The following is a 23866-nucleotide window of genomic DNA, read 5'->3' on the forward strand; positions in this document are numbered from 1 at the left end:
CCCTCGGTGGATGCTAGATCGGACCCACTACACGTATTGACGTCAACACAGGAAACATACAGGGCCCTATTTTAACGATCTAAGCGCACGGCGTGAAGCGCATGGCGTAGGTGCATTTAGGGCGTGTCCAAATCCACTTTTGCTAGTTTGACGCCGGAAAAAAGGGTCCGTGCACCGGGCGCATGGTTCTAAAGGGTTGTACTTAGTGTCTTCATTAATTCATGGGTGTCATTAATTCATAGGTGTGTTTTGGGCGTAACATGCAATAAACCAATCAGAGTGTCATCTCCCATTCCCTTTAAAAGTCAGGTGCGTTTGTACCTTGGCGCTTTGCTATTATGATGGAGGATTTGCACCGTAATATTTTTATTTGTAATCTTTTGCATGTTTGTGTGCTGCTGCATAGTGTGTGTAACAAGCATAGTGTGCGCGCGCTGTCCATAAGCCTAGGCACATTTTACTAATTCGCTGTTAAAATAACAATGAATATTGACTTTAGACCAGGTTTTTGTTGGTCAATGGTGCGATCACCTCCCGCTGCCTCAAGATAGCAATACGCCAAGAATGCACCTGAACACACCTCCCTGTAAGACCAGCACGCCCATGGGTGCACAGATAGTCGCAGGTGCATCTGGTATTTAAACGACATGGGCGCTGGACGGGAAACTGACAACTGCGTCGGTCTTAAACTAGCAAAGACACTTACGTCGGGCTTTGCGCCGTGCTGCGTCGGGTGCAAGATAGGGCCCTTAGGCTTCAACACTCTTGTTTGCCGATGTTGTTAATAATTTCTCCCCAATTTTGGATCACATTCCGGTTGGAGCATGTTCAAGTCAGGTTGTTCTCATGAACCATTAGTACATTTAGCTAAGAAAAGCAATGCATTGTAATTCGTATGTATTTATTGCTGAATGCACCACAGTGACTGCCGCTGTATAAGAACGCTGTGGACGGCTGGGTCATAAAACACAGTGCTTTCAAGACAAAACAAAATAATTTCACCCAGGAAACGTGTTTTTGTTCCTAGGGAGTGTTTTAATACAAGCAATGATCTTTTTCCTAAACTTAACTAGTCAATTTGTTGCCTAAACTTAACTGTCGTCACCACATGACGCTCACTTTTTATAGGCTAAACTCAACTGCCATGACCCCTGAGAGGACTGTCATCTGGCGGAGCCTGTACCCAGCTACCAGTTACGTACTGGGGGCTAAACTCAACTACTAACTGCCGATGATACCACGGAGCTCTGTAGCCGGTGGTCCCTAATTTCGTAGGATATCATACGAATTGGTGTGCCTACATTTTCGTACTGTATTGTACAAACCTGTTCATTAGAATGCGTTGTTCGAGTAGTAGTTAAATAGGCGGGCCAGAGGCGAGCTAAACAGATAACGACAGCGCTGCGATGTCAAAGTCATTAGTAAACATTGCAAGATGGCTATGGATGAACACCAGTTGTTTGAAACGGCTTTGGCCGCTACAATGAACGAGTTAGACTTGGCTTTTTATCTAAAAGAGGAACAGAAGACGGCGCTCAAATAGTTTCTTTGCAGGAAGGACGTTTTTGCTGTTTTGCCAAGAGGATAAGGCAAGAGTTTAATCTACCAGTTAGCTCCGCTGGTAGCTAAGCGTATGGGGATACATCAACCCGTGTATTGTTGTGATTGGTCGTAGTGTTATCCAATTGCGTGCAATGAGATTTTCAAATGCATGCTTGGTGCCGCCCCTCTAGTTGGGCCATTTTCATTACTCATTGCCAGACCCTTAATCTTTCAGATTTGGGTCTGGATTTCCAGGCTACAGCAATAGGCTAACGTCAGGGAAACCTGTAATCTTGGTGCAGATGTTGTTAATTTCTCCTCAATTTGGAATCACATTGCTTCTGGAGTAGTTTTGCAGCTGTGTAGTTTTTGGTTTAGAAGCCTTTATTGGTGATTTATACTGGTAGAAAGTGCCGCTATACTCCGTTACAGTCAGTGTCCGGCTGCAATGACAGACGGGAAGCCCAAGTGACACCTGCACAGTATGCTTGTGTGGTGACGTTGACGCGTCCAGCGGGTCCGATCTAGCATCTGCGTTTCCCCTCAGTCTCTGATTTTGACCTTTTCACCTGAATTATCCAGCTGCACTCTTGCACCTCGACAGGAAATCCACCACAGGAAACCAACAAGTGGCCTCTGTCACTTCTTTGCTCTGTGTGTTACAGCGCCCCCCTCTGGCTCTTCCCTGTACCCAGGCCATCCTCACCCTGAGCCCCTTGATTCCCCTCTGTTCAGGATGGGTGACACCCCTCCTCGCCACCTTCTCCCTGGTTGGTGTCTTCAGCCCATACACATGCAGCTGGCAGCTGATAATGACTGGATGGTCCTCCACGTGGTCTGGGCATCCATGAAGGAAACCGGCTCGTACCGGTCGGGCCGGCAGCAGGGGTGGTTGCTAACCTTGCGGGCGGTGCGCCGGGGCAGCGAGCCGTTGTCCAGCAGAGCCTTCAGTGCCAGGTCGTAGTTTGTTCTTGAAGACTGGCAGGAGCCCACGCAAAACTTGAAGAGGACAATCTCATCCGAGTCAAAGCCCAGACCCAGGTCCCGAACCCTCATCTCTCTCTTCTCCACACGGCAGTCCCTGCTGCTCTGCTTGGGCTGCCTGCTCTTACCTTTACCCTTTCTATCTGCTTTTCCCATCTCTTCCCCTTCCTCCTTTTCTTTCTTCTTCCTCTTCTTCTTTTTCTTTGGTGATCCGGTGGGTAGAGGTTCTGAGGGGTCAGAGGAGCGTGGAGAGCGCCCCACCCAGCGACTACTGGGATGGTCATCCACCTCATCTGTTACAAAGGGGTCTAAAATGGAGAGGAAAATGGAGTGGTAGAGTTACAATGAAAATACATACTTATTCAGGAAATTATGAGTAATAGCGTGCAAACTATCCTGCAAAATCTACAATTTTACTTCTACCTTTTAACTTAAAATTACTTCACGCTTTAAATCTTATGTAAATATATTTTGCTGGCTCAGATACAAAGCAGATCCAACAGCTCATGCCTTCTTTCCACTCTAATACTGTCTGGTGAAGCAGATGTGCTGTAAATTACACTTTCATGAGAGCTTCAGTACCATATAGAGCGTGCCAAGTAGAGTAAGGGTCACTGTCGTCTTCCTGCTCCTCGTCCTCCAACACCTCTGGCAGCGTCACAGGAAGCTCTCGTTCCTCCTGGCCTGCCAGCAGGCCGGCGGCATGGCCTGAGTCTGAGCCCACACCAGCAGCCCCAGCTTTCATATGGGCTCCTTCCACGAGAGGCAGCAGAGAGAGGAGCACCCACAGCAGCACCTACAGCAGACAGAAGTCACATGTTAGCTGATAAAGGGATTTCTGAGGGATCTGTTTAACTGACTTTCTTGCATGCTAAAAGTTAGCATAATAAATAAATAAAGCCAAGGATTGCCACCAGGCCACTGAAAGTAACTAATTACAAGTACTCTCACTTCTGTAATTGAGTAGCTTTTTCACTCCCTGGTACTGTTTTTTGTTGTTTTTTTTTGGCAGGGCAACAAGCTGTAAACACAACACTGCTGTATCATGTATCACCTTATAAAGTTGACATGGTGGAACTGTTAGCAAACAACTGACTGTTTACCCATCCAGCAGACACAGAGCTACATTAGCATTAGACACGTTTCTGTTCACCTGAAATCTGAAATTTAGGTTCAATATTCACTTTTTCCTTTTAGTTCTATTTTGGTCTCCACCAGCTGCTGAGGGAAATATCTGACTCTTTAGCTGATAAATGTTCCACCTTGCTCACCAGCTAGCCGCTAACTGTCTCTGTCTATTGTTTGGTGCTAAGCAGGTAGTTTTGAACCAAAACAGTACATTTTCAGGCCGTAAAAAAAAAAAAAAAAAAAGATAAGCTGAAAGATGCTAAAAAGCTATGTAACGCTGAGGCTAAGTACACACACACTCATTTGATCCATTGTTAATTCAGATATATTGATGTGTGCTGCTTTAAGTGGATTTGTAATAATGCATTGTACTAAATCATACTTCTGAAAAAAGGTAAGAATTACAGAGTGGTGAACAGTTCGGCTGCTTAAATCGTCATATTTATCAAACAAGATATAACTAGTGAGCTTTAGAGGTGCTGGGCTGCTGGCAGTTGTATTTTTATGGACCTGTGGACAGGGCCAGGCTAGCTGATTCCCTCTGTTTTCAGTCTTTATGCTAAGCTAAGCACCTGCCCACTGACATGACAGTGATATCTCTCTTAGCTCAGCGAGAAAGCGAATAAGCGTACTTGCCATAATATCAAAATTATTCCTTTAGGTAGATATTTGATGACACATTGTTCTCAGCTATTTCTAGAAATTGTTGTGCGTACAGTTCTTTTGTTGGATTTGAGCTCTCTTATTTTTCTTACAAAGAAAAAGGTTCACCACCAGAGGAACTGGATGTTTGTTCTTTTGCGTCCATGGCGACCATGCACTTAATAACAAAACTAAGTTGACAAGTGCTTTACAGATATGAAAACAGATAAAGAAATTGAGATGATACTTATAAGAGCACATAAAACACACAGCTCTTCAAAAGCTCTTGAGATGAGCTACGGCACTTTGAGTTAAGCCTATTTCATCAAAGTCTAATAAACTCATTAGGTCAAAATAACTCTGCATTCATCTTTCCGCTCTGGATCAAACTTCGTCCACTGGCTTAGAATGTAGCAATGAAAGCTTCTGCCCTGACATGGCTTTACGGAAAAAAATCTGTTCTGAGCCTTTTATTAGGAATGTATACATTGACTCATAACTCATCCTCTGGTTTGTAGTGGCCTGTATCAGTGAAAATGAAAGATGATGAGGCTAGACTTTTTGCAGATATGGTCATTTGATTATAAGGAAAGAACAGCAAAGACGAAGATGGAGGAAGAGATGGCGAGTAGAACAAGTGACAGAAGATAAGAGGAAGAAAAAGCAGAAGAAGGAATGGACATTTTCAGGGTGCTCTTTTGACAACAACGTACTGTTTGTGACAAACCTTGGCCTTTGCTGACATTACAGAGGTAATCCCCTGTCTATCCTTCCTCCGAACCCTCCATCTGGTCCCACCTGGAGAGAGAGAGAGAAAGAGAGAGAGAGGGAGAGAAAGAAAGAGAAAGAGAAAGAGAGAGAGAGAAAGAGAGGAATGTAAGAACAAGAACAAGGCTTGACTCTGTCAACTTTCCTCCTCCCAGAACTCCCTTTGGAAAGGTTAACATAAACTAAAGACACAACATGCGGGCAATATGATGTCTATACATTCACAATTGTCCAGATACTGTAAATACAAAACAGCAACAGTCCTGTGGGCCCCTGAGCAAGCCGACATGTCACATAAATCACGTCCTCAATGCACGAGAACAGCGTGTTTGTTGCTGCTTCAGTAAAAGACCAGTGTTTGCTGCCAGCTAGCGTGGCCAGTGTCGGCTTGTCGGTTCATACATCCATGCAAACAACCCCAGTCCGCCAACAAAAGGCAGCATCTGCGATACACTTGTCAAAGGCATTCTTCAGGGTTATTCCTGTGGCAGAGGTACAAGCAGGGGGAACCAGGCATAGCCAGAGCACTTCGCGGAGGTCCCAGACAAAAAAGCCACAGAGATGCAGGACAGGTGATAAGAAGTGTCACGGATGCAGATGTTTATATATAGTACGTGCAGTGTGGAGTGCTGGCTGCGGAGCGCCACACATCCCGTAACATGAGGTCATTAGGTTCTTTTGTGGCCCCCGAAAAAAAGTTAAAGATCAGCGGAGGTCAGAGCATCACGTACTTCGAAAACAGAAGACGTAACAGTAACACTTTACTTGAAGGTATCTACATAAGAGTGACATGACACAGTCATGACACATGAACCCTAACCCTAACCTTAACCATAACTTGTCATGACAAAAACCCACACTAAAAGAAGCGTTATGTCATAAATGTTTATGACTTGTTTATAATGTTTATGACACGTTCATGACTTATGCAGATTCCTTCAAGTTAAGTGTAACCGAAGTAACTTTACTCATTCGTTTCTCATCTATCTTGCATCAGTTCTACAGAAAAGTATTGTTACAGGAAAAGTCAAGGGATCACCAAAGTCATTAGGACACAATAAACATCTGTTACAATTACATGGCAATCCATCCAATGGTTGTTGAGAGTATGCACCAAAGTGGTGGACCAACCAATAGACACTGCCATCTCTTCATTGTTTTTCGGCGAATCATTAGTTGGTTAGTGGTTCCCATAGGGCTGGGTTAAAATAATCGAGTTTCCAATTAAAACCGATCTTTGTTTGAGTGATCTGATATTGATTAAATAAAATCCAAATATCGATCGTTTAATATATGCCTAATCGCCATGGATGTACAGTAGAAGTAGAAGTGCTTTACACAAACGTTTGGTAAACATTGACCTGGCGCATTGTAAAAAAAATATTTGAGGGTTGCTTCTAGCTTGTACAATTTACAGCAGAAGTTCTCTGAGAATTTATTTTATATCCAAGCGAAACTGGTGTTGTAACTGAAAATTCCATAACCTAATTGACATGGAATCAAATCTGAAATGTAATCAACTCAGGACCTTGTGATTCGGAATAGAAGTGATTCAGGAAATCATTGGCGATACCCAACCCTAATTCCCAACCTTTTTGGCTGGTGACCCCTTAAAATTAAGGGATGTTTACTTCTCTTCATCACCAATTGCATACAGTATGTTTACTGGTTGTGACCAGTTCAACCAATCAGTGTTTTTCTCCTATTTGTTTTTTTTTTTTTACAACTTACAAGGAAAAAGCAAACTTTAAAGACAAGTTTGAAAAACATGTGTGTAGCAGATATAGGTCTGTGTTTATCTTGTGCCCCCTTCTTGTGGGGATCGGGACCCCCAGCTTGTCTATAAAACGTCAGAAAACAGTGAGAAATGGCCATCACAATTTCCCCAGAGCCCAATAGAATCCAACCATTAGTTCAGAACATGTTGATGCATTTAATTTGAACTGATTGATTGATTGATTCAGTTCATTTAAAGAGTTGTGGGGGGGCCTTCTGACCACTGGCAGGACTTCTCGCGGTTCCAAGCCTCCCACAGAGTCTCAAAGAAGCCAAATTAGTGCACGTCTTTAAAAAGCATGGTAAATCCCACTTTCCTTTGGCCTCTTTTAAAATTTCCCATTACCCTATTTTGTTGTTTGTACGCTCTGTTCTGTCTGCCTCTTTTACTCAGTTTCACTTTTCTTTCACCTGTAAAGTACTTCTGTTTTTGATAAAATGCTGTACAAATAAAGTTAGTGTGCTTGCTTGCTAATTAACTCATCAGTTCAGCACTAATGTCGGACCTAATGTCGAATTTTTTGAAATCAAAGCTCTGGCCCACAGATATCTCCAGCATCTTTGAAACCACATCTGTCATCTCTAAGATGCTTTGTATAACCTCGGCGCTGAACTACAACAACACTGCGCGCCCGCAGTAACGTATTCAAGCATGTATTTGTAGATCTCGCCGATATGTGTGTGTACCATGTTTATATAACAGTCCAAAACAATCCAAGCAGTTCTGTCTGTGCAATGAGATGGAAGACTGACAAAAGGTTACAGATCACAGGTCAGGATAAGACCTGTTGATGCATTTATGCAATCCTGCTTGTTCCAGCTGAAGCCATCCAGTGGAAGGGAAAGCAAAGTTACAGACGCTGAGGGGAGACAAAGTGAGCATAAATCAGCCACACAGACAGAGTGCACGCCACCGCTGCAACCTAAAACCAAACTGTGCTGACTCCTCAGCCCTCCATCTCCCTCCGTCTCTGAGCTGATTTAAAATCTTTCAGCAGTGCGAGGCGGGACGGAGGAATACAGATCCTGGTCGGGTCTCAAGAGAGGTGCCATTCGGAGTCCCTAACGCCACAGCTGGGAGTGTTTAGCCCCTTTTAGATCAGCAAGCTGGGAGTCAACGCGGGCCTGTCTGCTGGTTCATTTCATTCCGGCACTCTAGAGCTGTTTCCAGCCTGACGCCTGCAGCCTTTTTCGGGGATGAGGCGGGCGGGGGAGTCGAGGGGTGGAGAGAGGGAGCAGGACACTGGTTCTGAAGAGCTCCAGACTGACACAAGCCTACTGATGGCGTGTGCACAGTTTCAGATCCAACAGCGTGTGTTTAGAAAGCCGAGCATGTGTTTCTTCCTTGTTTGGCTGATTAAAGCCTTTGGTTTGTCCATCGGGGTGGATGTCTGCAGCGGGCAGAGCGGAGTTCTTGTCACCTTCTATTTGCATTGTTGGTCCTCTGCGCTCCAGTTGTTATTCCGGTTAGTTAAGTGGGAAAGCCCACCTGAAGCAAATCCAACCCATAAAGCTAGAGCCAGCTAGTTTAACCAGAGCTTATTCTGCTTCTCTGAATTGATTTTACATAGTACATAATACTGTTTAAGTGCTTGGAGAGGACGGACTTGGACTTGGTTTGAGGGACATTTACGAGGTAAAAGAACAGGGTTAGGGATAGTTCACTGAATATCATGAACACTGGGCAGCAGCAGTATGCAATAAAGCAGGGATATTAAGAGAGTTTTTATTCATCCTTGCCAGCATTTGTTCCTTCATCTTACATCCATCACCTGATATCAACCTTATGCAGTAAAAACATATTTTGTAAATTTTAGATTAGATTAGATTCAACTTTATTGAGTCAGGGACGATTGTAGCCCTTTTTTAGGTTAATCCTGGCACCCCTAAATATTATTGTTAAAAAAAAAAGTCTGTGTTTGTATCAGCTAAAACTGCACATCCATTCGAAAAAGTAGGTGTCAACCACATTAAGCCAGCATGTTGTGAAGTGGTCGTAACATGCCTTCAAAGTCTATTAAGTCCATTAAACTCTTACATCAAGATACCTGAATGAGCTGTATAGGTCTGACACGTCAGCTAGCCATAGCCTAGGTAAGGTAGGTTCAGAGTTCTGCATGAAGTGAAAATAATAATGATTGAAAAAGTGAAAATATGCTAATATTATTATTACTTTATTTCCCTTCCCTCTTTCTGCATATTGTGGTAGCCTATCTATAAGTCTTGGCATTGTAGAAATTGGATGTGACAAAATACTGAGCCCAATTACATTCATGTGTGATTATATGGCCTCATAGTAACCGTTTCCAATGTGTCCACAGCAGACATTTTAATATTTGAACTTGACAATACTATGTAAAATAATCTATTGTGAGCTAAGGAGTTCTCACAGCATCAGGAAACTGAACCCATAATCTAGACGCCTGGATCATTCAGAAAAAAATTCTGAGCCATTTTCAGAAAATAGTGCTTGTCAGCCATTAGTCAAAATCGCACACATCTGTAATTTTCTAAAGTTTTTGATACTGCATATTGGAAATATCTGCTTTTCCATTGATGGATATCCGATTTTGTTTCTCCACAAAAAACAGCCAGTTTCAGGTGAGAGAGTAGGAGCAAAATGATGTGACTTCATTGCCCACAGTAACCCGATATTTAATTAGAGTAATGTCATAAATGGATCAATGTAGGAGGATAGAGAGGGAGGGAAGGAGAGAGAGCATGACGGCGTTGGAACAGAGAGAGAGAGAGACAGTGGACTGGTAACCACATGGTTATAATGCCATGGTAGTCTCTGTCTTGCCTTCATTCATTGTAGTGGACTCCACAATGTTATCTTTTAATGTGATGCTGTGACTTTCTTTCTTCCATTTATTCAATATTTGCATAATTCCATTTTATTTGTAATACCGCCTCACCTTTGTAGTAATGACCCTGCGGCTCCACATTAGAGTAAGTTTTCTCCGAATTGTTGGTGTCTTTATAATTACATAAGTCAGTGTTTCCTCTACCATGACGGTCCACAATGGTGTTAAAATACACAGTTAACACAGTAGAATAACGTTTTAAAAAAGTACATTGAATTGAGTTAACAGAATCTAAAGTCTTTTACATCTTTTTTTTACCACACAGAGTTTACAGTATACGTCGTAGAAATGTGTGATTATTTCTGGCGGAAAGTATGTAAAATTAGCAAGAAATAGAAAACAGAGGTAAAAAACAAACTGCGGCTAGCTAAGGATAGCTGGTGAGTTAGCCTTAGCTAAAGCTTATTTACCCACAGTATGTAGCTCAATATGCTTTGATGCGCCAACATCTTCATTCAGTTTTTACACCACCTTTTATAATCTAATCCTAACGGAGGAAAGAAGTAGCACTAAATAAACTAGTCTAGCGTAGCAGAGTAGCAGTAACTGCTGTCTCGGCAGCCTCTGACTCCAATGATGTTCCCATTATTATTAAAATGTATTTCACTTAAAATGAATTTATTAAACTAGCTCATGAATTCAAATGGACAACAAAGCTGAACATTTTCCTTGTGTCCAAACATAGATCTAAAAGATTTATGTAAATCTGTCACAATGATTGATAATCAAACCTAAAGGCAGCAAATTAAGGTCTTTCAACTTATATATCCGTTACACATTTGGCTAAAAGCATTCAAACTTTCAAACCCTTTTTCTCAACTTCACTGTGACTGCTCTTTGCCATTATAAGGCTGTATAAATAATGCAACAATTCCATGTATATTACTTTCAAAGATGTAATTCAGACTTTTATTAATACTGCTTTTTTTCTCAACAGACACACATCTTTGAGAAAAGAAGCAGGGCGACATGCCAAAACGTGTTTGTGATTAGTGATCTTGGTGCCTACTGTATACTATTACATCCTCAGACCTGAGCTTTGCCCACAGAGCTTCCAAAAACCTCTCACCTTGTAAAAAAAGAAAGAAAGCTCCGAGCTCTCCGGTGTTTCGCCTCCCTCTAAAAAGCCAAACTTCTCCGATAATGACCACCTATTAGAGACACACTCTGTTCTCTGCTGTGCGCGCGTGCACGTATACGTGAAATGATCTGACCTCCAGCTTTAACCTGTCACTACGGCGGTGCCTGATTGCAGGAGCGAGGGAAAAAACAAGAGTACAGTAAATCACCGCTGGCTCAATAAAAGACACCTGCAGTGTAAGAGGAGATGCAGGAGAGAGAGGCAGAACACCAGGAGAGCCGACTGATCACTACCAGACACAGAGAAACCTGCAGACACAAAACGTGATGATGCCTGCTGTACTTACATGTGCCCCAAAGCTCTGCATATATGCATCCAGAGCGGTGTGAAAAACTTGTTTTGTAACTTTAATCTTGCTTGTAGCAATCTACAGCTCTTTAACTTTATCGAATTTTAAAATCTTTCAGAAATATGTCACACAACAGGCCTCAGGGTGTAATGGCAAGTCCTCAAAATCTTGTTGAATGATTTTTTTTATCCTTTTCTGAGGGAAGAGTGTATGAAAAGTCCTCTGGGACAACCTTTTTTAGTCGTTAATGTGATGTAAAGGAGTCATGTTTTCTTGCACTTTCTCTTTACTCTCATTGCTTCCTCCTGTTTCTCATTTCCACAAAGCTGCATTTATAGCTTCGTACACATTAAATGTCTTTTTCTCTTATTAAATGTGCTCTCGTCCCCTTTCCCACCAAAACAATTTCACTCTTCAGCGGTTAACGACGGCATGCTTTAACTATGCGAGGCAGCCACAAAGTTAGAGGACAGAATACCAGAGGAGGAGCGATAGAAAGAATGAGATAAAAAAAAAATGAAATCACATGATAAGAGCAAGGAGAATTAAAAAATAGAGAATGGGTTATTGTCCACGGGAAAGAAAAATGAGAAAAACATAATTGAACCGCTGAATGGGAAAGGTCTTAAAGCAGAGATAAGGTGAACAAAGGGAAACCAGGGAATGACAAAATGAGAGTGCAGAAAGAGAGCGCATACTGAAGCCCGGTCAGTCTGTAATCCCATAATCCCTGGCAGGCAGGCAGGATGTAATTGCTCGTTAGTGCCAGTTTCCACTCTGAGGCCTGTCACTGCTGGAAAACCACAGAGTGTCAGCGAAATGAGAAACAGATAGCAGGTCCCATGCCTAGGTTCAGATAGGTGGGGAGGCCCCCAGCCGAACACACACATATGTGCACACATGTGGCGTTTCTCCGGTCTGCTGCTCCTTTTTCCTCGTAATCTTTTCTCACAAAAACACACAAAATACATACACCCCATCCTTGTCAGTTTCTCACACAGTTTCAACACACGCGCACACACACACACACACACACACACACACACACACACACACACACGCATACACACAGGGCCGGGGTAATCAGAGGTGTGGACACTACACAGCCTGGAGGAGGGGGGGAGGTGAAGAGAGGAGGGAATCTGTGTGACCTTACACCTCTCTGTGTTTCTTCCACCAGGAGGTTTTATTAACCGACTGACAACATCAGAGCCTGTAGGTGTCGGAGATCCTTTCAGGCCAGTAAGAGACAGTAAAGCATGAGAGAGAAACTCTGGTGGGCTGAGAGGAATAATCTGTCAGGAGCAGGCTGACTGTCTGTAAATAACAGATAATATGGGTAGGGCTTCTCCAATTATCAATGACGACCTGTTGGTTGATCCACCAAATATGAAACATTTTGTACAGATGTCCATGGTCCCCAGAGGGTGAATCCTACTGACCTTTAGGATCCCCTGACTTTTTGTCTACCACCACCATCAGGTCACTGTTTCAATCTATCCAATTTTTTGGTTTATAATCACACGCACACGGCTGCAAAATGACATTCCTCCACAGCGCTGCAGAGGAGGGTCTGGCTAGTCCACACAGCCTTCCGGGATGGGAGAAAAACATGCTCTGGTTTATTGGCATTTCTTTAAACCAATCACAATCGTCTTGGGCGGTGCTAAGCGCCGGAGGGAGCCACGGTGCCTCTGCAAAATAGCCTCGGGAAGGAACTTGTTTTGGTGGAACGTGTACGTTCAAAAGTTGTTTTAGTCGTGCGACAGAAAACTCAGATTGGACAGATAGTCTAGCTAGCAGTCTGGATTTACCCTGCAGAGATCTGAGGAGCAGTTAACCATAGTCCTCAGAAATCCACCGGAGTTTAAAATGCCAACACAAAGAAAGCCCAAGGTAACGTATATCCGGCCTAAATGAGTGAAATCTGACGTAATTTCCGCCGGCAACGGAGCAATCCCGAAAGTGGAACGTCGTGGATATAGACTAGCCCTCCAGGAACAGTGCTCAGCCATTCCGCTGATTTTGTCCAGTGGCCATTTGTGGTATTGCAATATTTTTGCCGTATGCATCACTGAGCAACTCTCATGGATGGAATGAACGGGGCTCCGCCATGAACATTGTATCCAGGTCTTAAGTACAATCCATCCATGGTTGATGCATAGACTCTGTAAGTGAAGCCAAAAACATCTCGATCGGCCCCTGGTGGCCCCCTGGTGGCTGGTGACTAGGTCATGAATCCCGCCACCTCCATGTTAGCGGTTAGGACATGGGCCGAACTAAAAAATCAAAGTACACATCAAATACATTTTCCCCCTTAGATTGTCGTTCTGATCACGCTGATGTTTGTTCAAGTGTTTGACTTGCGATTGGTCGGGCGGGTGTATGAGCGGGACTTACCTAGCTGATACCGCAGCTCCACCACCCGATCAATATTGCGCAGATTCTGGCTCCAAAATTACAAGGCAGCATCGGTATGCAGGATATTTTGGCTTCACTTTTGAACAGTGGGAAGGAGTGGAGATGAGTCGTCCATCTTTATGCACAGTCTATGGTACAGCCGCAGCTGTTTTTAACAAACAGACAAAGTTTAAGCATTTAGCAGCTAAAGACCGAGATATTTCCCTCATGAGATGATGAAATCCAAAACAGAGCAAAAAGGAGAGTAAATATTGAACTTCCATTCAGGTGGGCCGACACACAACTTCAACTAATTATGATAATTTTTTACCATATCAACTTTATAACATGATCATATGTCAATGATGTGCTTTAGGATACATCTTTAATATTAGAGTGATTATCTTGCTTGTGCAGGGATAAATAGCCACCGATTATGGAGAACAATACCTCTTTCAAGCATTGCCTACAGGGCTAAACAGTCCAACCTGGACTTCATTAAAATTAGCTATTGGAGGTAAACTTATTGGTTTCCTAATGATAAACCTGAGTGATCAGTGATTTACTCCACTGACCCTGCAGCCTTCTCTTCATACCAAAGAGAGGAGCTCCAGAGGAACGTGTCTAATGGTTCTTCAGTGAGATAAACAAAGCACTTTTAGTGGAGAATAGTATGTTTGAAGTGTAACAGTTCTGGATTAACTCCGTCACACATGCAGGTTCAAGTTGCCAAAAGGTGCCTAGGTAGAGTTACTGCTGGTCATCAAAGCCCCGGGATCAGCAGGTCACAACAAGCTCGATAAAATGCAGGTTTCCGCGGGGCGTTAAAGTGCCGTCTGTGACCAGCACGTTAACCTCGAGCTGCAACTCTGATGGCATTATTACGACAGATGGAGACAGCGAAAGAGCTGCTGTCATCGTCTGAGCCGCCAAAGCCACCTGGAAACATATTCTCACTGTGAAGCTGCTAGAGACAAACCCCAGAGAGCTGTAATGAGGCTCGCAGCAGAGCAAATTGACTGATATATAATAGGGATTTTCAGGTATTTGGCAATTAAATGAAGTTGTGAGTCCTGCAATGATAGTATCTTGATTTATCTGCTCAGATATCTCAGACACTCCACTGATGTTTCTCAGTTAGCTGGTATCACATACGCAACTCAAACTCTTCCCTTTGTGTTTGTACATGCTGTTCTTCTATGCCTTACTATTCACTACATCTCTGGTAAATTTGTCAAATAATAGCTGGTGTTGTTGGTAGATACTCTGTCAACTCCTGCCAGGAGCTCTGGCTTCCCTCTAATCACCATGACTGTTGTTATCAATCCGTCAACACCATTTCATAAAACTGATAATCATTCTTCTAACAGTGCATGACTCTAACTGGCTTACAGTTACTGAGTTACCTGAAACTATTTACAAGAGACTTAGATGATGTCATTAGCTTGTTTTGTGACCCCATCGATTTGTTGGTTTGTCTGTCATTCAGCAGGATTACAGAAAAACTCCTGGCCTGATTTTCATCAAATTTATTGGAATGGCATGGGCCCAGGAAGAATCTAATACATAATGGAGCAGATTCGAATCACAGGGCGAATACGCAAATTAATTTTCACTTTCATTAACAACAATAGATACGGCATTTGGCCTTGGCGGGGGGTTTGCGCTCTCCACGTGCCCTTCTAGTTTTTAATGGTTGTTATAAGATGCTCACCAGAGGAATTGCAGGTATCCAATTGGCTAAAAAATTTGTGCCATGGGGCAAGAAACATGAGCAGTCAGATAATCAGGAGGGTTTTTAGCAAACCAACAGTTTAACCAGATTTTTTAAACCACAGTACAAACTACAGTATGTGAGCAGAAAACAATAGTAAGTCTGTAAACTATGACGGCTGTTTAATGGATAGTTTGTGTTGTATGTTATTTCACTGTTCACCTTTATTTTCTCTTTCAAATATGGTACATGTAGTTCGCTTTAGGATTTGGTTTTTAAGCTGCTCTAATCAATATTCTCTGTGGTTTCCCTTAGCGTCATGGAGCATTTTAGCATCTTTAAGCTTTTTGTCTTGGTTTTAAGACCCAAACTTCACTGTTCTGTTTGACTCTCAATGCTCCCATCAGCCTCGTTTTTAGACAGACACATGTAGCAACTAGCTGGTGAACATAGCGGAGAATTTGGCATACAAAGAGTCAGCTATTTCCCTCAAGAGTTTGAGGAGACAAAAAACAAGGGCTAAAAGGAGAGTAGAAGAGAGAGACACAATCACGACTCTAAATGAAATACCAATGTCGCTCCGCCTCTGCTGGATGTGGAGGCAATTGTTTCCTAACACCGTTGCCGCAACAACTGTGTCACTGTTGTGTTGTGCAGTTTGTTCTGTATTCCATGCATTCAAAAAAAATCTAATGAATGCAGCTTTAAAACCTGTATCACTGTCTGACTGCTCCTGGTTGGTGTCCTGTTCCTGTACTTCTTTAAAGTGCTCATATTATGCTTTTTGACTTTTGACCTTTATTGTGTTATATATTTTTTGTGCACGTTATAGGTTTACAAAGTGAAAAAGTCCACCCCAAAGGGACTTACCATCTCCAACAGAAAACACTGTTCACAAACTGCTCCAAACATTGCTCCAATCTAATCCAGCTTTTACTTCCGTGACGAACATGCGTCACTGTAACACAGGAATTTCCCCAGTGTGGGATTAATAAAGTCTATCTTATCTTATCTTTGTAACATACGTTATAATGCTCGCCTAGCTCTACTTCTGACTGGCTAATAGTCCTTACCTAGCTACTGCGCATGTGCGACTCCCAACAAAGATGGAACAGAAGTGAGATGCCTCACTCTGTAGCTAAAACAGAGAGCTCAACACACAGGGTGAAAAGAGGAGCTGCAGCAATGTGCAGTACAACAACAATATGGTGTTTTTTGAAAATGAAACCACATAAAACCTTTCTGGTACAACCTCTAAATACAATTATGAACCGGAAAATTAGCATAATATGAGCACTTTAAAGGAATGTTCCCAGTTCTTAGCTATTAAATTGGTTAATACAATTATTATCAACAGGAATAATGGCCCAAACCACAAATATAAGGCAAAGTTTTATTAAACCACAATTATCCTGTGTGGCTGGGTTGGCTCAGTGGGAAGAGCAGGCGCACATATACTGAGAGTCTGACGTGTGACAATTTCCTGCATGTCTTCCCTCCTCTCTCTCCCCTTTCTCACCTAGCTATCCTATCGATTGAAGGCGGAAAAGCCCCCCAAAAGCAATCACAAATTATCCTTAAACAACAACCCAAAAACCTGCATCAGCTTTCGAAACTGCAAAGCAAGGAGAGAGCAACGTTTCCAGAACAGTAAGGAAGTGTAATGAACCTGCTGTAGAGTTTTCACATCAGCTGTAACTTCCACGATGTACACCGGCCTCTACAAGATTAAGTGTGCAGGGTCACTGGAAAAGTTTGGCTAATGTGCAGTTAGGACTAATTAGCCACATAGAAACCCACAATGCAACAGACTTAGAAGCGTCTTGTGACCCAATCAGGTAAATGAGATGGGGCAGCATCACCAGCTGCCTTGTCCCCGAATACTGAGATACAGACAGCCTCCTGATGTGACATCTGTGTCCTCACCGTCTCTTCTCTTCCTCACTATGTTTCTCGCTAAGGCAGTTCCCAACAGTCCCTGACCCTAATAACCCAAATTCCTGCCTGATTAAGTTGGTTTTAAAAGGGAGCCACACAGAGAGCGCTTGGGTGATCCTCACCTTAAATGGGAACACATTTTAGCTGTGTTGGAGCGGTGATCAGAGGGTAGGATTTCACTTTCCGGTGTTTGTGAGGACGGCGGCGCTTAAAAGGCCGCAAATAGGACAGAGGGAAAGAACGGAAAGAGAGATGAAGAGGAATAGATCGAAAACACTCTTGGATTCTCTTTATGCCTATTTTCTCTCAAACACACTTTGTAAAACTGATATTGTCACTACAGAGTGGCTTTGCACACACCCACACACACACAGAACCACTCACCTTTCATACAAAACCACATATACACAATCACCCACTGAAATCCCCTCTCCCACCCTCTCGACCTTTTCCTGCTCCCTTCTCATGTTGTTATTTCTCCAAATTAAGCCCACACTGAGCTTGAGAGTAGCACTCAGAAACGTGTCCATCTGTGACACACACACACACACACACACACACACACACAGGTCATTATTAGTGTGTTTTGTGGGTGAACCAGTGCTCTCCAAAGTGTTTCCGTGTCGCCCGCTCGTGCCCCAGACAGACTTGGTTTAATGACCTGGCCTGATAGTTCAAAGCAGCCCTCAGACGCTATGATTAATGAATCTGACCTGCTAATTTCAGAAGAATACAGCTTATTGTATCAAAAAGCGCTCTCACAGACACAAACACTGCGCTGGGCTAGTTAACATTCTTCTGCGTTTTGAGAAAAAAGTTGTTCTAAGGAGGGAGATTTCACGATAAGGACAGGAGTCCGCTTTGCGTTTCATCAGCGGCTCCAAAAGTATTAACTGCCGCTTTGTTTGAAAATAATTTAAGCTATTTGAACTTGAAGAAGCCAAAGTGCTCAACAACAACAACAAAACAATTCAAGATCAGAGACAGAAATAATTTCCCTCGGCGTATTTACACCAGATTGTCCAGCGCTACAAAAGCAAGGGCCTAGAAAACATAAGTAGCTTGGGAAGCATTTGTCTGAAGGAATACATCTAACAAATTGAAATTCCTTTTTGTCAGATCATGCCTCCTTCAATTTGCCCCGAAGGAATCACTGTGGTTGGCTGCGTACTCTAAGCACTTCCAGATTGAAGCTGCCCTGTGGCACTCCAGGTTGCATAATCAATCTCTCTGGCTGCACTCTCTCCATTAGTGCTGGGACAAAACAACTAGAGTAACGTTACACAGCGAGGCTGAGATACAGCTGAGGACCAGGCTCCCTGTGCAACACACACACACGTCCATCTTTTAATGACAGGTTTCCACTCATCTGAAAGGATCGCACTCGCATTTAACTTGAGAATACTTCACCGCATTTAAAGGTTGATACATGGAAGGAGCAAAAACGCTTGAATCGGTTGACCTGTCCAACTGAAGCCTGTTTGCTGATTGGCCAGAGTTATGATCTTGTGCCTACTCAGCAATCCGTACCTTTCACCTCTTGCATTAAGGTCCCTTCCAACTTTCTATGTTGGAAGTTTCCGTCTTTATTGTTCTCTAGTGGGTACTTTTTTTTACAGGACAATTAAAGTTATATTACAAGACCTAATCAGATGTTTATTATGTAACAATCTATAAAGTGCTACGAGTCTGACTGATCCTGGAAATGTACAACACAGCGCATGATCACATCTAGAAGGCAAGCATTATGGGGAATGTGGTCAAAGGAATTCATCAGCAGTCAGAAGGAAAAAAAACGAGATGTAAAAAGGCAACTTGATAAACATTGAAATGATGGTGAAGTGTTTGCAGATTATAGTTTCATTAGTTGACAGCACATTACTACTGAGCCACAGTTTACGTACACTGTGCGCGCACATTTTGTGCTGGTGCTTCCTTTTATAAAGAGTGACAAACAGTAGAACGAACAGGAGAAAGTACAAGTACGGCACCTTCGGTCTTGGCCGGTGAACAAACACTTTGCATTATTAGGCTGTACAGTTTCAGTAACGCAGTAGTTATTATCAAAACATTCATTCATTCAATCAATCATTTCGTCTAACCTATTAATTGTAATTATTTATCTAATTTACAATCATTTATTACTGTGTTTCTAACTGTATGTATGTATGTTTTTGGGGTGGGTTGGAAAGTGTAGGTTTCGTGCAAATACTGAATATTTCTTTAGTTGTTCAAACATCCCATTGCCATGTAAGATTTAATAGAAAAAGTGTGAAGTGGAACATAAAGTGATGGGTTTTTTTCTACACCTAAACATGTTTTTCCTTTTATTTTGGTAATAAAGTGTCCATGAAACAGAAAGGCCATTTGTGCGTGAAGTTGCTGCGTTTTTAGCTATATTAAAGCTATACTGAGGCACACTGACCCTTAGTGCTATTTTAAATGACTAAACACAAGTCCTGGCCAGCAACACAAGACTGAGAAATGTCTCATCTTGAAAATGTGCAGGATGATGCCTTCTCAAATCAAGAAATCAAAGCGTTATAGTGAATTTGTTTAAAGGGAGACAAGGTCAGCAGAAAGAGACAACACTAAGCATTGTTCTTCATCATTTATTGATTATTTTATTGAGCTCTAAAAGTAACTGTTGTTAACTTTTGTTCCTGATTCATTCTCCTCGGTTGTAGGATGAGCTATATATTATGTTTTACTTGGCAAATTGAATAAGAAAGATGCTATCTGGCCGAGTTGCATCTTCTAAATATATGTGGGCTTTTATGCTCCATTTGTCTCAGAGTCTATAATGAACTACATGAAAGTAATATCTGAAGTATTAGGCTCTGCAACTGAAAGCTCCGTGAGTAATGAAGACTAGTGGGCGAGGAAGACAAACAGCCCATTTCCAGCCTCAATGGCTCTAAACATATCTATAAGGATGCTTCCATTTCAATGAGTGGCAATAACGATAACTTATTTTGTCGTTTACTTTACGAGTGTTCAACTGGCTCTCTGTGAGTCTGAGTACAGCAACACAGAGCAGCATGAGAGCCGGAGAGAGTTAAAGCCATAACAGCAACAAACGGCACGCTAGCTCTCGTAAAGCCACATGCCAGTTAAAACAAACCAGACCACACATCAGGACGCTGCTGGTAAAGAGAACACGCCAGCCTGCTGTACCTGACCCTCGGCAGGGCCGCTGACCCCGCGACCTTTGACTGGAGGAAGTGAAAGCTGTGGCCGCGTGACGGGGGAGTGCGAGATGCCTGAAGCAGAGGTGATGCTCTCATGTTCAGCCTGGGAACAAACTGGCGATTTTGAACGACACGAGTAAAGAAAAATAAGCTTGTTTCACAACAAGCTTTCACCCATTTTACAGGCATGTAGTGGGGGACGCCTGCTGGAGATGTGTGACATGTCTCAGGTGATGCCCAAGCCCACACACACACACTGAGTACACCAGCTTTGAGATGTGAAGAACAGACGAGAAAAAAAACATCAGAGGCCTGCCGTCCTCCGACTGAGCCTCGTCTGCGTGCATGAGTGCCATTGTATGTACATGACTCAGTGAGTCAGTGGGACACTGAGTCAAAGAGTAAGTATGAAAGTTCACTGATGCATCATGCACTTTCTTTTACATCTTTGAGAGGACAAATGCTGACGAATTGCACAATTTGGGAAGGAAAGTACTAATTTCTGGAGCTGTGAGTGCGCTGAAGATAAAAATCCAGAGTTCAGAGTGTGTTCGTGGTCACGGAGCTGAAACAATCAGCACAGTTTCATCTGAAAATGAAAAGAAATGTGCTTGACTTCCAGCACGTCAAAACACCTGAAGCTTACAAGACTGATCCCCTCAGAGGTACTGGAGAGGAGGGAAATGGATGCAGCTCTGTGTGTGTGTGTGTGTGTGTGTGTGTGTGTGTGTGTGTGTGTGTGTGTGTGTGTGTGTTTCCAGCACTTTGATATTTAGATTTGCAGCCCACCACAGAGGGTCACACTACAAGACTTCCTGACTGCCACTGTTTCCTCCTCATCCATAAAAACACACACACACACACACACACACACACACACACACACACACACACACACACACACACAAACACAGTCATTTTGATTGATATTTTTTCAAAATTCAGTCAACTCTTGGCACCTTGTAAACACGTCAGTCCATAAATCATAAAACTTCACATTAATGAAACAGAGAACAAACCCTCCTCCTCTCAGACTGCAGTTCACAAACGCTCCCAATAAACACTAAATTAAATGTCCAACACTGAATCCAACTCACAATAAGCCCCAGAGTCGGAGGAGCCTAAAACAGCTGGCAGGTGCGTGCAGGGAGGTTTAGAGCTCAGCAAAAAGCCACAGATGTGAAAAGAAATCAAACATCAAACCGCAGCTTCAGTGTTGTCACAGCAAACAAAGACAAGAGTCTGCTTTCACAGCAACATTACGCACAAAGATAGCCTACAATATTCTTCTAAAAGATAGCCAACAATATTCTTCTAAATGGCATTGTCTTAAATCCCTTTATAGACAACTCTACAGAATGTGAATGGAGCCTTACCAGCTGTCCTGTGCGCATTCTGCTCCAAGCGCGCACCGGAGAGGACAGCGGAGCCGCTTCTTCCACGCAGGGCGCAGCTCATGTTTTTGGCTATCCATACACCGTGATGTGTCATGTTTTACACCTTATTGTCACGGCTTGTAAGTGTTCAGAGCAGGCTGTCTCCGCTGAGGCTGAAGCAAACATGAAGAATCCATCTAAAGCGGTTCTGCTTCAACGCGAGAGGCGCCTCCTCCTCTTAGTTATTTACGCGGGCCAAAATCCCTTTCTCTCTGGCCGGTGTCCTGTCACGGCTACTTGCAGAGTCTCAGCACCCTGGACAAGAACAGAGAGGGTGGATGGTGAATACAGACTTCTTAAACTGCGAGCTCAATTCATATTATCTATATTACCTGAAGTTGTATAATGGCTCTTAAAAGTTTGAGTGAAATATCACCACTGGATGAGATCGTTTTTCACTTTATATAACACTATTTCAACAAAAAATTCCTGAAGCAAGTGTTTTATGAAATCAAAATATCTCTGTGTGAAATTAATCACGGCTCATTTTCTTCATCCGTCACCTCTTATCTTGTTTTAAGAAATATCCTGAAACATGTCCAACTGTATTGGAAATAGGTAAAGTTGTCTCAGACGTATGGTCAGTTTTTAAAGAAATGTGTATTTAAAGAAAGAATACGAGACCAAATGACTTGTTTTGATTGACATTTTGCAGACGGAAGGCCAGGAAAAGTAAACTTTACAACTGACTGGGGAATGCACAGTGAAGCCTATATAAAATCTAATTAGGGAGAAGTTTGCTTGCGGTGACATAAACACTGCTGCGCGGTTACAGAGAGAGCAGGACAGATAGTCAAACAGTCACAAGTGTAAAAAATGTCTGTCCTCTTTTTGCTACTCGTGCCGTCTCCCTAGTGACTCACGTCCAACCATCGTTTAATGAAATGAAGCCAGTTTTTCAGGCATGACTCCCCTCTCCTTACCTCCAGTAACCTGTTCAGTCTTGCCTTCAAACAGCTTGTATAGTTTATGGGTAAATAACAGCGCAGGGAAATTTTCCTCACAACATTTTCTGCGTCACTTTAAAGTAAAGTCAACGTCGATAAGAGTATCAAAACGTCCGACGAGAGACTCTGCGCGGTCTCCTAATTTAGAACGAAAGTCTTCTTTCCTTCTTCTTTTACGCGCGGATTGGAATTGTGAAGTTTAACCTGAAGAAAACGCAGCTCTGTTGGTCAAATATATATATATATATATATATATATATATATATATATATATATATATATATATAGCAGGTCCTAAACAGTCCATGCGTCACGCCTTTACGCAGCTACAGTCCGCGTCTCCAAGCAAGCGCTGCTGTTTTTCTTAAACTCTCTTACTTTGGACTCAGGTATCCAGTTGTCAGAGACTGTGGCGCTCCGGTGTCTTCTCAGGAGTCTACTACACAGATACTAAACAATGTCTACAATGCCTCGCAGGACTGGAGGCTATGCGTAAAAACAGCGCGCCGCTCCGCCTGTCAGAGACTTTGTGAAACCGGAGCGCGGTGACCGCTGTACAAAGTGCTGTGATTTCTCTTCCCCATCCACATAGCTCAGATGTCTTTTTGTTCCTGCGCTGGGAGGGAGGTATTGAGGGAAGGAGGGAGGGAAGTGATTGTCACACAGGACAGTCATGGAGTGTTTCTGGAAAAGAGTTCCAGTGGAAGAATCCAGCGAGTGACATCTGTCCTCTAGTGTTTACACTCGTGGCTCATAAAATGTGTGGAGGGTTTCACTATATTCCACTTGTAGGCGCACACACAGACTGTGCAAGCAAGCATGGATACACACACATGCATGGACGCAATAAGAGACAATGGGCCCCTGGGCACAGACATGTAAAAGGACCCCCACCCTTCCTACAAAGGAGCAAAACACCCAGACTGAAAAAGGCATAAAAAGACTACAAAAGACGCATCGCTTTGTATTCAATTTGTATCTCTTTGCGGTTGTTTTGTGCCTCTTTGTATTTGTGTTTATGTCTTTGTGGTTGTTTTTGTGTCTCTTTATTGATTGACTTTCCAACAAGAAAAATGAACAGTCACTTCAAACAGAGGCCCAGA

The 23866-nt window shown here is 42.8% G+C and overlaps 1 protein-coding gene across 2 annotated transcripts; it reads right to left on the minus strand.

Moving 5' to 3' along the window:
• Window positions 1-1716: 1716 nt before the first annotated feature.
• LOC116037225 (artemin-like) lies at window positions 1717-23322 on the minus strand. 2 transcript variants are annotated; one of them, XM_031281022.2, is made up of 5 exons: window positions 23142-23322; window positions 21757-22071; window positions 5024-5094; window positions 3109-3322; window positions 1717-2834 (listed from the first exon to the last, which is right to left on the minus strand). In XM_031281022.2, the coding sequence occupies exons 2-5, from the start codon at window positions 21869-21871 to the stop codon at window positions 2323-2325; spliced, it is 912 nt and encodes a 303-aa protein (XP_031136882.1). In that variant the 5' UTR covers window positions 21872-22071; window positions 23142-23322; the 3' UTR covers window positions 1717-2322. The 2 variants fall into 2 exon arrangements, with proteins under 2 accessions (XP_031136882.1, XP_031136883.1); XM_031281023.2 differs by lacking the exon at window positions 21757-22071.
• Window positions 23323-23866: the final 544 nt, after the last annotated feature.

This window comes from Sander lucioperca, chromosome 9, assembly GCF_008315115.2.
Source record: "Sander lucioperca isolate FBNREF2018 chromosome 9, SLUC_FBN_1.2, whole genome shotgun sequence".
NCBI classification, from domain to species: domain Eukaryota; kingdom Metazoa; phylum Chordata; class Actinopteri; order Perciformes; family Percidae; genus Sander; species Sander lucioperca.

What these genes read in the sequence shown, in the direction of transcription:
- LOC116037225 (XM_031281022.2), bottom strand. Translation starts at nt 21,871, where the DNA reads ATGACACATCACGGTGTATGGATAGCCAAAAACATGAGCTGCGCCCTG. An exon ending in GAATGCGCACAGGACAGCTG is followed by an intron (nt 5,095 to 21,756) that starts GTAAGGCTCCAT and finishes CTCTCTCTCCAG; the next exon opens with GTGGGACCAGATGGAGGGTT. An exon ending in TACTTGGCACGCTCTATATG is followed by an intron (nt 2,835 to 3,108) that starts GTACTGAAGCTC and finishes TCTCCATTTTAG; the next exon opens with ACCCCTTTGTAACAGATGAG.